Genomic DNA, 15811 nt, shown 5'->3' with positions numbered 1-15811 from the left:
CTCTCCCCCTGCTTGTGCTCTCGCTTGCTCACTCTCTCTGACAAAATCTTAAAAAAAAAGTGTTTATAAAACAAACCTCTGCTTGTTTGGTGCTATTAAAGGAAGACCATAACCCCCAGTGAAAAAGCTCAGAATTTTATTCTCAGGACCTAGTACAGACCGCTGCCTTGCCTAGGATTTTTAGTAAAGCATTGTTTCTTAACCCTGGCTGCACATCACCATCCCTCAGACCTACCAAATCAGACTCTCCAGTGGGTGAGTGACAGGAGGTGCTTCTGTTGGCTTTTAAAGATTCTTCAGGTGACTACAGCCATTATATTAAGCATTGGCTCCCACGAAAAAGCCTTAAGACTCAGAAACAGCTTGTAGGACAACACCCTCCCCAAAACAGCACATACCTGCAGGGCAGCCAGGCTCCGAAGCCCGCAGAGCTGAGTGGCAGCCAAGAGCAAGATTTGATGTTTACACACTCAAAATCAGCTCTGGGTTGTCCCAGCAACTCGCCCCCCACAGTTCCTTCTTCCTCTCTGCGGCTTCATTCTGGGCTTTGCTGTTTTCTGTGATGATCTCAGTGTTTTTGGTAACCTGGCCTGCTGCGTTGTTATTTTTCTACCAACTGCTCCATCTTCTGTGTTTACTAGTGTGCACTAATACTTCACTTAACCTGCATGGAACTCAGCAGCCCCCACCACACCCCCCACATACACCTGAAAACAGGAGAAAAGGGCATGAGTGACCAGGACAGATGTCACTAGGCCTTTGCACTGCATCTGTAAGGATAGCACCCAAGACTCTTGCTCTTACATCTTTTTTTCTACACCTTTAAAACATAGTTATGGTTTCTAAGGCCCGCAGTAAATTAGAAATAGGGAAAGGAACTATCCTTGGCAGGCACACAGAAAAAGCTCAAGAAGTGACTCCTGATCCAAGTAGCGAGGAAAGGGGCATAAAAGCTCTAAGAAATGGATACAAGAACTCAGAATGCAGGACAGTGGAGGGCCTACGAGGTTGAGAGCAAACAGTTTTACACACCTCAATAGGTCATGACGGTACTGTAGAGTAATTATGGCCCAGATCACCAAGAAAATATTAAATTATATTCAACTTCAGGAAGCAGGGTAATGTATGTTGTTTTTTGTTTGTTTGTTTGTTTGTTTTGTTTTTTAATTGCAAGCATTCGAAATGGTTTTAGGGCTTCCAAGTGGTTAAAGGTCTTCATGCCTAAAGGTAAACTCTTGGCTATCTAGAACTTATTTATCAGTACTTTAGATATTTAAGATCTACCCAATTTATTTTTTTTTAAGATTTTATTTATTTGTCAGGGAGAGAGAGAGCACAAACAGGGGGAGCTGCAGGCAGAGGGAGAAGCAGGCTCCCCACTGAGCAAGGAGCCCGAAGCGGGACTCGATCCCAGGACCCTGGGACCATGATCTGAGCCGAAGGCAGACGCTTAAGCGACTGAGCCACCCAGGCATCCTGAGATCTGCCCTATTTATTGCTTCTATTCATTTATGCCCCTGTTCCTAAAATATTAAAAAGCAGGGCGCCTGAGTGGCTCCGTCGGTCAAGCGTCTGCCTTCGGCTCAGGTCATGATCTCAGAGTCCTGGGATGGAGCCCCATGTCATCGGGTTCCCTGGTCAGCAGAGTTTGCTTCTCCCTCTGCCCCTCCCCCTTTGTGTGCACGCTCTCTCTCAAATAAAGAAATAAAATCTCTAAAATAAAATAAAAAGCAAAAGATTTAAGGCAATCAGACCTTATTCTATATGCTTTCTAGTACCTGGCTCTGGTTCTTAGCAAAACTTGCTGCTAACCTGGTGCTCTGTCCCTGCCAAATTTCTGCCCATGTGATATGTAATGAGACTCAATCCTATTTCTTTGCTCATTCATCTGACTGTGAAAGGGTCATAGATGTCTCCCTGTCCCTTGAGCTAGTAATCTATATCCCGTCATCTCAGCTAGCGAGAAAAGAAACTGTTACATGCCACCTCCTCACTCATCAAATGCTCTATAAATAGAGTACCTAGCATATAGTAGGCGTTTAACAAACGTGTCGAATGAATGAGCCAGTGATGCACAGGGTATCTGTAAAATTAACTACTTGCAGGAAGCTGTAAATTTGATAAAGAGCCTAGCCCACGATGAGAACAGCAATCCAAGAACATCAGCAGATCCTGGCACCAAGGAGATCAAATAGTTGATACACTCTTACATGGAAAAAAAAAAAAAAAAAAACAGGATATGTAAGTACCCAGGCTGTGTTGGTAAGTTAAAAGAAAAAAAGTATGGGAAAACAGACTAGCAGGACATAGGCCAATATATAACACAGTTATCCATCTTGTTATTCACTTGATAAATAATTGAGCATTTTCTCTGTGTGTAACACTTTTCTGAGCATTGCAGAGTTAACCAAGCTCACCACCATATTGCCCATGAAAAACAAGCTGCAATCTATAATTTGACAGCAAGAATTGCAGCAACTGTAAACCATGAGCAACTCAAGAACACTAATTACGCAGTGGTAGGATAGGTGAAGTGTCCTTCTAGAAAGACGCGGGGATTCCAATTCTTTGCACACACACCACTGTTGTAGGAGCATTGCCGAGCACATGAGCCAGACTGATTGCTAACACTGACTGTGAACATGTAGTAAAACCTCGGAACGTGCTCATTGTAGTTGAGGAATACCAAATGTTACTGACCCTTTTTAATTCAGCAAGCCGCCTTTTGCCCGTTTATGGCCCAGCCTGAGATACCCCTTGTAGTTCAGTCATGGCCCTGGGACCGTGCTGGGAATCACAGCTTTAGATAACATTTTTCCAGGATATTCACATGGATTCATAACACAGTTGATGCCCAGACCTCAGTATGTGAGGAGTATGCAACTGTATATGCAGGCAGGAATCCGACTTTACAGCCGGGCATGAATTTACGTTTGTCCTCTTCATAAGCTGATCTTACTCTGCTAACAGGACAGGTGATGACATCAGATCATAAAGGTGTAAAAGAATGTCCCCGGGCATAGTTGGGCACTCTTAATTCCTTGAATCATTTGGAAAAACGCAAGAGAAAATTCCTAGCAATATTTAATAGGCTATAAGGGACACCTAGTCTGAGGACCCAGTTTTATATTGGCTCCATATAAAACTCCTTTCTTCAGTTTTAAATTTGTATTTGCAAAGAGACTTCTGACTCTTGGGGATGCTGTTATCTTCTTTGCCGACGTCCACATAATATACAGATTTTCCACTCTGGGCTGCATTTCATGCCAGCTAAACTTCCAAGACAAAACCAGGAGGGCATCCGGCATGGGTAACCCTCTTACTGATTTTTCTCCCCTCTTACTGATTTTTCTCCCCTCTAGGTTACCCCTTGGCTGTGTTTTTTCGGCGTTACCTTTTCTTCAAGGACAGCTACCTCATCCATCTCTTCCACACCTTTACAGGCCTCTCAATCGCTTATTTTAACTTCGGTGAGTGAACTCAGCAGTGGCGCCGCGATTGGAGGGAGCCTGGGAAGGAGCAGACTTGAACAGAATTTCTGGAGGGAATCTGATGGCTAGGGAAGTACAGTGCTCTGCTTGCAAAAAGAGGGTTTGTATGCGCAGGAAGAGAGCTTAATTTTCCTCTTATGTACATTCCTCTCCCAGATAATATTTTTAGAGCTGTTACCTCGGCCTGACCCCATCATTTTCTCTGCTGGGGCTGTCAGCAGATGACAGATGCAAGCAGCCTTCGTCAGGAGCATCCCTTTAGCTCAGACATTCAGAAATGCCGTAACTCCCCGACAGTCCCTTATACTTATACAATTCATTTCCTTCCCTCTCTCCGAAACATGAGTCTCTTTTCAAAGAAAAAATCCGCGCACCAAAGTTTCTTCTTTAAATTTAATTCTCCTTGTGTTGAGAAGTTTCAGGAAGGGTGGAAATGCAAAAAACAAAAACAAAAAAACCCCCAACAACCACAAGCTAAACTGTGCTCTCCCCTCTGCCTGCAGGACATCAGGTCTACCACTCCCTGCTATGCATTGTGCTTCAGTTCCTCATCCTCCGACTCATGGGCCGCACCATCACTGCTGTCCTCACTACCTACTGCTTCCAGATGGTAACCGCGCTGCTCCCTCGGCAGGCAGCTCAGACCACAGCCGACAGCACTTCAGGGGTGGGGGGATGTCAGGGACTGTGGCACAGCCAAAGGGAACTAAGAGATCCAGTTTCTAGTCCTTTCTCCCAGCATCACTTCCGCAGCCCAACTTCGGGTAGGTCACTTTTCACGGGCACCAGGTGTCTCATCTGCAGATGGCAGTGGTGATATTTTACCTGCCTCCAGGGAGGGGTGGCGGCTAACCCCCTTTGCAGAGGCCTGGGCCACTCGGGTTCTTTGATTAGCCCAGTTAGCTGGCCATGAGGGGTGTCGCTTAAAGGCAAGACAGGAAATCAGCTTGGAATGAGCTACCAACTCTAAGCTCTGAATTCCCCGTTTAGCCCTCATTCTGCCGAGAAGCCTTGACCAAGTCTCTTCCTCTCTACGAATTCAGTTTCTTCCATTTATAGGAACTTAAAGCCTTTAAGGAAGAGACCAGGAGAAAGGAAAAATGAAAGAATACGGTGCATTTCAGAGCAGGGAGAAAATAAAGAAATCCTAGCAGGTGGTAGAATAAATTCTCTCCCCACCCCCCAGGTCTACCTTCTTGCCGGTTATTATTACACAGCCACTGGCACCTACGATATCAAGTGGACAATGCCGCATTGTGTCCTGACCTTGAAGCTGATTGGTGAGTGCTGGCTTACTGCCTTCCCCTTTTACACCTAGGCTCCTCCCCGTCCAACCATGTTCCCCCTGGTCCGCTCCTGGCTACGCTCAGTCCACAGGCCACATCCTCAGTGCCCTCCCTCTGTTCTACCCATGCCTCCTCTCTCTGCTCAGGTTTGGCTGTTGACTACTTTGACGGAGGGAAGGATCAGGTAAGTACCCATTCCTCTGCAGAGAGGTTAAGGAATGTAACCAGAGGGAAGGAGAAAGGCTGTTGCTACCAAAAGACTGCACCCAGATGCCAGGGCAGAGCCTCTCGCCCATGCCCAGCCTATGTGAGTTCTGTTTCAGAGAGCACTGAGCAAGGATCAACAAATCTAATTTCCCCAGATCCAGCTCGTGCCCAAAGTCCAGAGATCAGTGCCAGCCTGGCATTTGGAAAAGCAGCAGCCCACTGTTGCTAAGTTACCCCCGCACATCCTCATTTCCATGTGAAGCAACTCCTTTTCTCCATATCGTGCCCTCAAAGAGACGGCTGTCTTTTTTTTTTATGTTATGTTAATCACCATACATTACATCATTAGTTTTAGATGTAGTGTTCCATGATTCATTGTTTGTGCATAACACCCAGTGCTCCATGCAGAACGTGCCCTCTTTAATACCCATCACCAGGCTAACCCATCCCCCCACCCCCCTCCCCTCTAGAACCCTCAGTTTGTTTTTCAGAGTCCATCGTCTCTCATGGTTAAGAGACGGCTATCTGAACAAGCCTGGTTCCGTGGGGCACAAGGGTGGGGAACACGCAAACTGGCTCTTGGGGGGAGATGCAAGGCTATCCTGAACCATTCATTCTCTTCTCGGCATAGAATTCCTTGTCCTCTGAGCAACAGAAATACGCCATACAGGGTGTCCCTTCCCTGCTGGAAGTTGCTGGTTTCTCCTACTTCTATGGGGCCTTCTTGGTAGGGCCCCAGTTCTCAATGAACCACTACATGAAGCTGGTGCAGGGACAGCTGACTGACATACCAGGGAAGATACCAAACAGGTAAATGCCCCTCTTGGTCAAGACCTCTGCATAGGTGTCTCACCCAGTACAAAGCCACTTCTAAGTGACTTCCTGAAGGCCAGCCCCGGCCGCGTTCTGCAGCGTGGCCCTGGCTCACAGGCCTGTGCCACGGCAGGCATCAGACTGTCATAATGGGCACCGGACCTGCTGCTGGCGGCTAGTGGGCCCTTTTCAGCTTAGACCCATTCTGACCCCGTAGTGCAAACATAAAAACTCCCTTTTATGCCACAGGATTTTGCCTGAACAGTCATGTCCCTGCCTTTACCAAAAAAAAAAAAAAAGGAAGACTTAAATATATATATATATATCACAGTAGAAAATTGAAAAAAGTTACCGGAAAAAAATCCCTTTCCTGAGAAGTTGCCTGGCCTGTGTTTGAGCGTCGATTCAGCCAGGGTAGGAAAGAGCAGATTGAGACTCGGTCATCCTCCTGCCCTCCGCACTGGCCTTTCAGCCCCAGTGTGGCCAGAGAGTGCCGGCGAGGCCGCGCGATCCATAGCACCCCCGAGGGGACGCGCCACAGGCTCGCGCACGCTGCCGCCCCCCCACCGCCCTGCCCTTCCCCGGGACTCGCGGGTGCTGCGCTCACCACTCCTCAAAGCCAGCCACGTAGAGCTGCCGAATATCGGCTTTGCACCGAGAGCTCTCCTCGCCCCGCACCCTCTGAAACACTTCTCTCCGTAATTTAAGGTCAGCGGGTGAAGGGAAAAGCCTCTGCCCGTTGTGACCCTGCTTGTTCCTTTCCAGCACCATACCTGCTCTCAGGCGCCTGAGTCTGGGCCTTGTCTACCTAGTGGGCTACACTCTGCTTAGCCCCCACATCACAGAAGACTATCTCCTCACTGAAGACTATGAAGTGAGTGGTGACTAATGCTGCAGCAGCCTGGCTGCATCAGAGCTAGAAACGGACAGGCCAGGATCCCTGTAGATAGCCAAGAAGTGGGTCATACCATCGACAAATGCATGTTGGTTTTGCTCTAGATCTGGGCGAGTTGGTGTCCATGCCAGCCGGGCCGGGACATGTTCATCAGCCAGCACTGAACGACCTTCGCGGGCACAGGGCTGTGCCAGGTGCACGTTTAGCACCCCTTACCTCCCGTGGGAGCAGCTCCTAGCTTGGTTTATCGCAGCCAGGGACTCCTTGGAGCCTCGTAGCTTCCGGTCCTCTCCAGCCTGTTTTCTTCTCTTGATAGATTGGGGGCTTCTAGGGAATTCAAAACCCAAGGGGCGGGGAAGTGCTGGCTTTTGCTCCTGCCCAGCTGAAAGGCTTGCAGCAGTTCCCTACGCGCTCTGGGTAGGTTTGCCTCTTAAATTAACATTGACCGTGGATATCTCAGCGTCCCTTGGTACTTAGTGTCCCGAATGCTCGGGGCTTTAGAGGAGTTAGGGACAAGGCTGTTTCTGGGACTCTCCAAAGAAAAAGGTGACTGGCTGTTTGCTGGGTTCCCTGCATACTCCTCTTAGCCTATTCGAAGGGCTAAGCCAGCAGGCCGCCAGGTGGACGCGCAGTGGTCAGCCACGCGTTTGGAAAGGAAGAGCGTTAAGGGAAATTTGCCTTGCCCAGGTAGTATCCCTAACGTGTGGCCATTCTCTCTTCTCTCTTCTCTCAAGAACCACCCTTTCTGGTTCCGCTGCATGTACATGCTGCTCTGGGGCAAGTTCGTGCTGTACAAGTATGTCACCTGCTGGCTGGTCACCGTAAGTAGAAAAGATGAACCTGGGGCCTTGTGCAACAAGCCGTGGGGCGTGGTGGGGAGGAGCATAGCCGGAAGGCTCACGGAGTGGCTCCTTCCCTCAGGAAGGAGTGTGCATTCTGACGGGGCTAGGCTTCAACGCGTTCGATGAACATGGAAAGGCCAAGTGGGATGCCTGTGCCAACATGAAGGTGTGGCTCTTTGAAACAACCCCCCGCTTCAGTGGCACCATCGCCTCATTTAACATCAACACCAATGCCTGGGTGGCCCGGTAAGCCGCTGGAGTGGACGTCTGGGCCCTAGCTCCTTCCTTCCGCTGCTTTCCCAGATTTGAGGGCACAGACGTACTGTCTGTCTTTCCCCACTTTGGGTAGAACCTCCAGTCATCCTCACACCCACCCACACTTAGTTTTGTCCCCGCTCCCATCCCCCCAAAACCCATTCCTGTCATATTTGCAAGACACAAGCAAGACCCAGAAGTGCCTTGAGTTTTGTTCGTTTTTTAGAGAGGGAGAGAGCGAGGGGGGATGGGGATGGGGATGGGGAGGGGCAGAAAGAGAGAGAGAATCTTACACAGGCTCTGTGCCCAGCGCAGAGCCCCATGCAGGGCTTGATCTCACGGCCTGGAGATCATGACCTGAGCTGAAATCAGAAGTCAGACGCTCAACCGACTGAGCCACCCAGGTGCCCTAAGAAGTGCCTTGAGTTTTAATCCCAGTTCTGCCACCCACTGGTTTTATGTTCCCCGTGCACGAGTTTGAGCGGCACGGGAGCTGTTCTGTCCTCCTCACCCCTGCCCGAGGCAGCTGTTGACAGAGTGGCTTGCCCACGCTCACCCAGCTAAGCTTGAGGCCTGTTTTCTGTCTCTGAACTGAGCTATAACTTCACCTTCTTTCATCTGTAAAGCTAATCCGATGGCACTGCCTCCCTTACCCGGGTGGCCCCAAGCGGGAGCCAGCCACCACCACTGCACGCCTCGGGGCGCTGGGAAGCCAGAGGCAAGGTGGTGGTGGTGCGCAGACTGGTCTGAGGCTCATCCCCACCCACGCTTTTCTCTAGTTACTTCTTCAAACGACTCAAGTTCCTTGGAAATAAACAACTATCCCAGGGACTCTCATTGTTCTTCCTGGCCCTCTGGCACGGACTACACTCAGGATACCTGATCTGCTTCCAGATGGAATTCCTCATTGTTATTGTGGAGAAACAGGTAGGCCTGAAGGGTGGTGGGTGAACGGGGACTATGAGAAGGGGCAAGACACTGATGACCTCTCCCCTCGCTCCCCAGGCTGCCAGCCTAATTCAGGAGAGCCCAACCCTGAGCAACCTGGCTTCCATTACTGTCCTACAACCCTTCTACTATTTGATGCAGCAGACCATCCACTGGCTCTTCATGGGTTACTCAATGACTGCCTTCTGTCTCTTCACATGGGACAAATGGTTTAAGGTAAGCGAGGGCCTTTGGGCAAGGATTGCGGGGGTGGGGGGGGAGGGGTCGCTGAAACCTCTGGCAATAAGGGATAGTCCCTGCCTTGTGTCTACCTCATTGGCCTTTATCTCCCCCACAGGTGTATAAATCCATCTATTTTCTTGGCCACGTCTTCTTCTTGAGCCTACTCTTTATATTGCCTTATGTTCACAAAGCAATGGTGCCAAGGAAAGAAAAGTTAAAGAAAATGGGATAATCTATTTCCCTGGTAAGTAAATATCCCTGTAGCTAAGCTGAACTACCAAGTGACAGAATAGAGCACTAGATTGGAGATGGGAGGCAGGCAGTATGGGACATCTGGAGTGAATCTCAAGGTAGCCTGGCTTCTAGGAAACCCCAGTGTGGGGCACGGACTTACCCGAACTCGGGTTTGCCAGGAAGAAGATGGAAGGGCTACAGACCAGGGACTAGAAGGAGGGACTCTGACCGGCCTGCCAATCAAGTCTCTTCTCTTGCAGGTGGCCTAGAGCAGGGCTGGTGCAGAAACGACTTGTATCCCTTTCCACAGCACTCCTTCGCCTCAGAGCACAGAGAACGTAGAAGCCAGGGAGTGGGGAAGACACGGTACTCCTAGCCGTGCCTCTGCTGCCAGCCAAGTGTTCATCTGGGGCCAAAGGGGAAACTCTCGTGGGAGGAGTAGAGGGCCCATGTCTCCCCTCTGGCTCCCCCATGCACGTTGCCTTATCTCTCCCCCTCTAGCCAGGAATCTGTTGTGCTTTTCTTCTGCCAGTTTACTATGATTGTATATGTGCCGCTACCACCACCCCCCCCATGGGGGGGAGGGGAGGGTACCAGGCCCCACCTGCTCCACTTTTTCTACCTTGGAACTGTACCAGATAAAATCACTTCTCTTTGTTCAGTTTTTCACTGCTAGCCTTCCCGACTGCTTTCTTACAGACAGTTCTCCGGGCTCGCCATAGTGGAAACAAGCAGGGCTCACTCCCTGCCCCGCCCAGAAGCTTGGCGTCCAAGCCTTCCTGCAAAGCTCCGACCCAGACTGCAAACACTGGAACCTCACCTCTTTTCCTGAAGTCTGAGGACAGCAACCAGCTTACACCACTAGATAACTGCTCAGTTTAGAAATCCTCAAAGAACCACCAGGTTTGCAAGAACAGTATTTATAGGATAAACAAATAGCAAACGTACAGCCTTGCTTCCCCAAGCCCCCGCAGTCTTGGTGCAAGAAGGTCCCCTCCGAGCAGTGAGCTGACGGCGGGGTCGAGGGAGGGCCACGGTCTCTGTCCCAGAACGAGGTGCTGCTGTCAGATGACCCCCCAGACTTCTTCAAAGGCTGTGGTGAGTTTTGCACAGGTGAGGGCTGCAGAGAGGGGGTAGTTGCTGATGGACACCGTCTTCTCTGTATACCCCACACTGACCTAAACGAGAGAAGGAGTTCTGTCAGCTGGCTGTCACTCTCTAACAGGTGAAGCCGGAACAACACAGCTGAGCTAGTATTTCACAGAGCTATTTAATATCGCATTTGTACAAAGGATAAGAAGGTCCTGACTTTTCCCCTGTCACAAATACATGCCAGCAGGCCTCAAAATATGCAGCCTGGGGCAGGACGTGGTCTTGCAGCTTTGTTCTCACCTGCTATTGCCCAAGGTCATCAAAAAATGCCAGGTATTCTTAGAATTCTAAGCCTCGGCTCTACAGAGAACCCAGGAGTTGAGCCCAGACCTTACCTGGCCATGGGCAAAGGCGCCCACCACAAAAACAATAGGGTCACTGCTGGGCACCAACTCTCGTACATCGCTGACGAATGGGATGGAAAAAGATGTGCCAATCTTCATACATCCAACCGGGAAGTGATCTGACACTGGATTCTTAATTACCTAAAGAAAGAACACGGTGGGGGAATCAGCCCCAGAAACAATCTCAGAACCCTACCTCCAACCAGTGGGTGCCAATACATCACCTTCAAGAGCTTTTGGGGGCCATCAGCTGCTCGAACACTGAGTTTGTGTAAAAGCTGAACTGGGGGGGAGGGGAAAGAAAGTTCAGAGCTTGGTGGTGACCCCATTTCTTCTGCCCAGAAATCTAACCAGAAAAACCCACAGTTAAGGTGGGCTCCATGTGTCCTTTAAATCCACACTGCGGTGCTAAAATGTTCCGAACGAGCAGCTGACTAGCTGGATGACAGTGAGTTCCCTCTCCCTTTTTCACTCAGCCAGGAACCTATGCGGGTCTTACCCATGCACCTGGGAAGATAATGAAGAGCCCTTTTTCTGGTATCAAACATGTTCCCCACTCCCCCCACTTAAAAAGTTCACATTTCATTTATCCCATGTCCTCTTCCTCCCTTCTTCACTACTGCCGAGTTCATTCTGAACTTTAAGTCCTAAAGATCTCACCCATGAGGCCACAAAAGCGGTCAAAGGTTCTGGGAATTCGAGTCTGGGGGTTTACTTCAATCAGCACATTCTTCTGTGTGTGGATATAAACCTGTAGCAAGCCAGCTCTGTTCAGGGGACTGTCCATCAGCATCAGTAAACTCTGAGGGAGGTAGAAACCAAGGCACGGTTCAGACTGAAGAGAAGCAGCATGCAGCTGCCTGATCTTCTGCCCAAAGGCTCAGGGGGTTGCAAGCTCTGTCCCTGGAGTTACCTGGTGAGCTATGTCTGGTCTCACTTCCCCAGGGTCCCGTCCATTCTTCAACAACACAGACTTGTGCTTGTCACAGTTGAGTAGCTCATATGTCTTCCCTACCTAAAGAACAGGGAACATGACAGAGAGCAAGATAACCTTCCTTTACCTAGATTAGTGTGGTCCCCAAATCAGCATCATCTTAATCATCATCTGGAAACTTGTTAGACAGTCAAATTCTCAGGTCTGCTCCAGATCTTCTGAATCAGAAACCCTGGGGATGGGACCCATCAAGCTCTTCAGAGGCTACTCTGTGGCCACTGACCCTTTCGCCCCTCCCACCATAACTGATCTTAGAGGGAAAACGAAAGGACACAGCCTGTGATACCACATGATCTAAACTTCTGCACGACAAAGGAAACCAACAAAACAAAAAGGCAACCTTGTGAATGGGAAAAGCTATTTGCAAATGATCTGTCTGATAAGGGGAATCCAAAATATATAAAGAGCTTACATAACTCAGCACCAAAAAACCAAACAATGGTTAAAAAATAGGCAGAGGACCTAAAGAGACATTTTTCCAAGGAAGACCTACAGATGGCCAACAGGCACATGAAAAGATGCTCAACATCACTCACCGGGGAAATGCAAATCAAAACCACAATGAGATACCACCTCACCAGCCAGAATGGCTAGTATCAAAGATAAGAACTAATGTTGGTGAGGATGTGGAGAAAAGGGAACCCTAGTGCACTGTTGGTGGGAATGTAAACTGGTGCAGCCACTGTGGAAAACAGTATGGAGGTTCCTCAAAAAATTAAAAATATAAATACCATACAATCCAGTACTTCTACTACCCATATTTACCCAAAGAAAACAAAAATACTAATTTGAAAAGATCTATGCAGCCCTGTATGTTTATTACAGCATTGTATTTACAATAGCCAAGATTTAGAAGCAACCCAAGTGTCCCTTGATAGATGAATGGATAAAGAAGATGTATATTGAGGGGCACCTGAGTGGCTCAGTCAAGCATCCAACTCTTGATTTTGGCTCAAGTCTTAATCTCCCTCTTTCTCTCCTCCCCTCCCAATGGGTGCATGCGCACTCTCTAAAAAAAAAAAAAAAGGTATATTGAACAGTGTTTGTATATGAAACTGCTTTGTAAACTGTAGGTTCCTCAAGTTAAGCACAAAGCTAGAAATAATCCTGGAATAACAGGGGCATGACTGAGCAAGGGATATTATCCTGGCAACTCTGTATACTAGAAAAGTCACCAGCTAGAAGTGTGATACTAAAAATCTGGCCTGATACATCTATAGCAGCTAAAAAAAAAATTGCAATTTGGAGTCATAAGGAGCATTAAAATGGTCAGTAAAAAGTCTTAAAAACATGCCATTAAATATAAATACCAGATTTGAAACGCTATGTTTCTATGTATCAATAGAACATTTGTATGTCTGGCAACTTGAGATAGATAACTCCACAAAATTAGGGGAAAGAAGCATGTAGATTTTGAAACTAACTAACTGAAATGACAAAAATGTCAGAGTAAGCACAGGAAAAGAACAAAGGACCAAGAAACACCTCCATAGGACACTCTTGGATATCGAAGAAAAAGAACTTCTTGAATTGAACAATCTAGTTTCTACCCATTAGTTATAACTAGGAGTTTTGTTCTTTTAATAAAATAGAGATGAAAACAGAGTACTTTACATATAGTCATGGTAGGTAATGGTTTATGAAACTTTTGGTATTTTATAGTTGCCCGTGTGTACTTGCTCACAATGTAATTTTTTTTATTGTGGTTTGTGGTTAATAAGCTTGAAAACCACTAACTAGAATAATCAGAGAATGAATACTGTATGCATTTTCTGTAACAGGTATTGGAGATATTAAGAATTTTTAAAACCTTATTGCCTGCCCTCATGGAGGAGCCTTCTAGTGGAAGAGACAAATGGTAAACAACCACATGAAGCCACAACCAAATTTTGATGAACATTATGAAAGAAAAGTGAATCATCTGGTTCATTAAAGGATTATAACAGGAAGTCCTGATTTATACCAGGAAGGGAGTCACTTCTATAAGGAAATAATACTTAAACTGATAACTGAAGATTGAGCAGCAATAATAAAACTCAGTAATTTTTAAGTAAATGAACATTAAGTAGGAATTAATGAAGCAAAGAGCTGAGTAAAGGGAGCTTCCATTAGAAAACATTATGTGTAATGGCCTTAAGATATCAGAGAACTTAGTGCTTCCAAAGAGCTTAACGAAAGGCCAATGAGTCTGGAGTATAAGGAATAAATGGGCGAGAGCAGGCTCAGTGAGGCTATCAGAACAATACCAGCACAAGGCAGGGAAAAGAAAACAGTACAGATTTCAGCTAGCTATGAATTCAGTCACCCCTGGAGCACCATTAATGATAATTTGACCTAAACTCTTCCAGCATGCTCTAAGAATTTTAATTTGACCATGACCTTTTCAACTTCTTTTTTTTAATAGACTGTATGAGTGAGGCGCACGAGGGGCTGGGACAGAGGGAGAGAGAATATCTTAAGCAGGCTCCATGCTCAGCGTAGAGCCAGACGCGGGGCTCAATTTCACGACCCTGAGATCATGATCTAAGCCAAAATCAAGAGTCAGATGCTTAACCAACTGGTGCCCCCTTTTCAACTTCTTAATAAAGAACCTAGAATCAATAACAATAGTAGTAATTCCAAATGACAGACATTATTCTAAAGTCTTTACTGATACTACCTCCTTTTATCCCCTCAACAACCCAGTAAGGTAAGTACTATCATCCCCATGGAACACGTGAAGACACAAAGTGGTTACATGACATTCAGAATTAATAGGCTGGAAACACAGCAAACAATTAAGTGAGGGATGAATATCAGATCCTATAGTTAAGTTAGAAATATCAATTACCTAAGAAAAATGAAAAAGGGGGGGCTTTCTAGACTGCAAGCTTAGTATAGTAACTGGTTGAGGAAGTAAAGATGGAAAAGAGTCACAGCATACATTACTATCAAAATAATACTTTCAAAGCACTTTCAAAGTATTAACCCCCACTTTACAAACTGAGGACTTGTTTTCTCAATCAAAATCACACACTTTAAAATAAGTATAAAAACCAAGATTAAAACCCAAGTATGGAAAAAAAAAAAAACCCAAGTATGACTTATAAACCAGGGCTATTTCTTCTGGGCCTACTCATTGGACAGTCAGTTTAGGCCTAAAGGGTAAGAGAACCAAGAAAGAGAATGAGAACACTGCAGTTTTAAAATAGGGAATTGCTGGATTTATTCAGGAAAACAGCCGAATGACGGTTAAAAAAAAAAAAAAAAGATTTAAAAATATTAAAGGATAATCTGATCCAGTGTTTCGAAGTGGATAGTAATATAAAGGACGGTGACAACAGAGACATGTTAACGAAATAAAACACAAAAGTCCTGACAAAAGGCTTGGGCAAACTGAGCTGCAGTAACTACCTTTCTCCTTTGCTCAAGAACTTACTTAGGATATGGGATGACCGATGGACAAATCTCCCCTCCCCTCCTCTCCCCCTTAGATGACTTTATCACAGAATCCTAGTAAATCACTTGGCAGCCACAACCGGACAGCTGCAATAGGATTCAAGAAGGACAGAAGAGAACGACTGATGCCAAGCCAGGATGTTAAACCAAGAGACAATCACCTAGGCCACTCTTCCTCCAAAAGGATGTTTCACCTCTCTCTGCCTCCCCAACCACTTTGAGCCTCTCACCCTCACCCCTCGGGCTCCCATGCTATCAATCTACTATTTCTCCACTTCCTTGTCCCAAACTACCTTGACTGTCTCCAGACTGGCCCCTTCCAGCACCACAATGAGCCTTCGCCCTCCGATCTTGTTCCCCGCCCCGAGTCGGGGCCGCTTGGGAGCCACAGCAGCCCAGTCCTCTCCCTGCTCCCCACCACGCCGTTCACGAGGTTGGAATCCGCCACTGGGCGCAGCCATCTTACCACTGGACCGGAAATTGCGCTAAGGTCCTTAAATTAAACCTCGCCCTACCCCTAATCTCAAGCTTCTTTCCGGCTGCCATTTTGAAAGTGGGCACTTGGAAATGGCAATGGCTAGCAGTCTCACGCTAATGAAGCCTCTCTGGAAGGGCGAGTTCCAGAAAGGGGCGGGAACTTCCGAATGCGTAATTCCTGTGCGCGAAGTTCGCGTCCGCTGTGGGCGCCGG

At 47.3% G+C, this 15811-nt stretch overlaps 2 protein-coding genes across 2 annotated transcripts in view; one reads left to right on the top strand and one right to left on the bottom strand.

Annotated features, from left to right (window-relative positions):
- The window catches only part of LPCAT3 (lysophosphatidylcholine acyltransferase 3), a 38883-nt gene extending 29021 nt beyond the window's left edge, over positions 1-9862 (top strand). Inside the window, exons 2-13 of the mRNA XM_006737867.3 lie at positions 3363-3470; positions 3995-4101; positions 4678-4771; positions 4924-4961; positions 5616-5794; positions 6563-6671; positions 7427-7513; positions 7614-7780; positions 8569-8716; positions 8795-8953; positions 9075-9203; positions 9454-9862. Coding sequence (XP_006737930.2) covers positions 3363-3470; positions 3995-4101; positions 4678-4771; positions 4924-4961; positions 5616-5794; positions 6563-6671; positions 7427-7513; positions 7614-7780; positions 8569-8716; positions 8795-8953; positions 9075-9191 — 1313 coding nt within the window. The 3' untranslated portion in view covers positions 9192-9203; positions 9454-9862. The remainder of the gene's footprint in view (positions 1-3362; positions 3471-3994; positions 4102-4677; positions 4772-4923; positions 4962-5615; positions 5795-6562; positions 6672-7426; positions 7514-7613; positions 7781-8568; positions 8717-8794; positions 8954-9074; positions 9204-9453) is intronic.
- A 235-nt stretch (positions 9863-10097) lies between these two features.
- EMG1 (EMG1 N1-specific pseudouridine methyltransferase) lies at positions 10098-15646 on the bottom strand. The gene is made up of 6 exons (XM_006737863.3): positions 15415-15646; positions 11603-11704; positions 11350-11491; positions 10914-10972; positions 10681-10830; positions 10098-10371 (listed from the first exon to the last, which is right to left on the bottom strand). The coding sequence occupies exons 1-6, from the start codon at positions 15580-15582 to the stop codon at positions 10258-10260; spliced, it is 735 nt and encodes a 244-aa protein (XP_006737926.2). The 5' UTR covers positions 15583-15646; the 3' UTR covers positions 10098-10257.
- Positions 15647-15811: the final 165 nt, after the last annotated feature.

This window comes from Leptonychotes weddellii, chromosome 5 (genome assembly GCF_054177405.1).
Source record: "Leptonychotes weddellii isolate Sample4059 chromosome 5, ASM5417740v2, whole genome shotgun sequence".
NCBI lineage: Eukaryota > Metazoa > Chordata > Mammalia > Carnivora > Phocidae > Leptonychotes > Leptonychotes weddellii.
The sequence above is the reverse complement of the archived record's forward strand: the minus strand, read 5'-3'. Positions and strand labels throughout refer to the sequence as shown.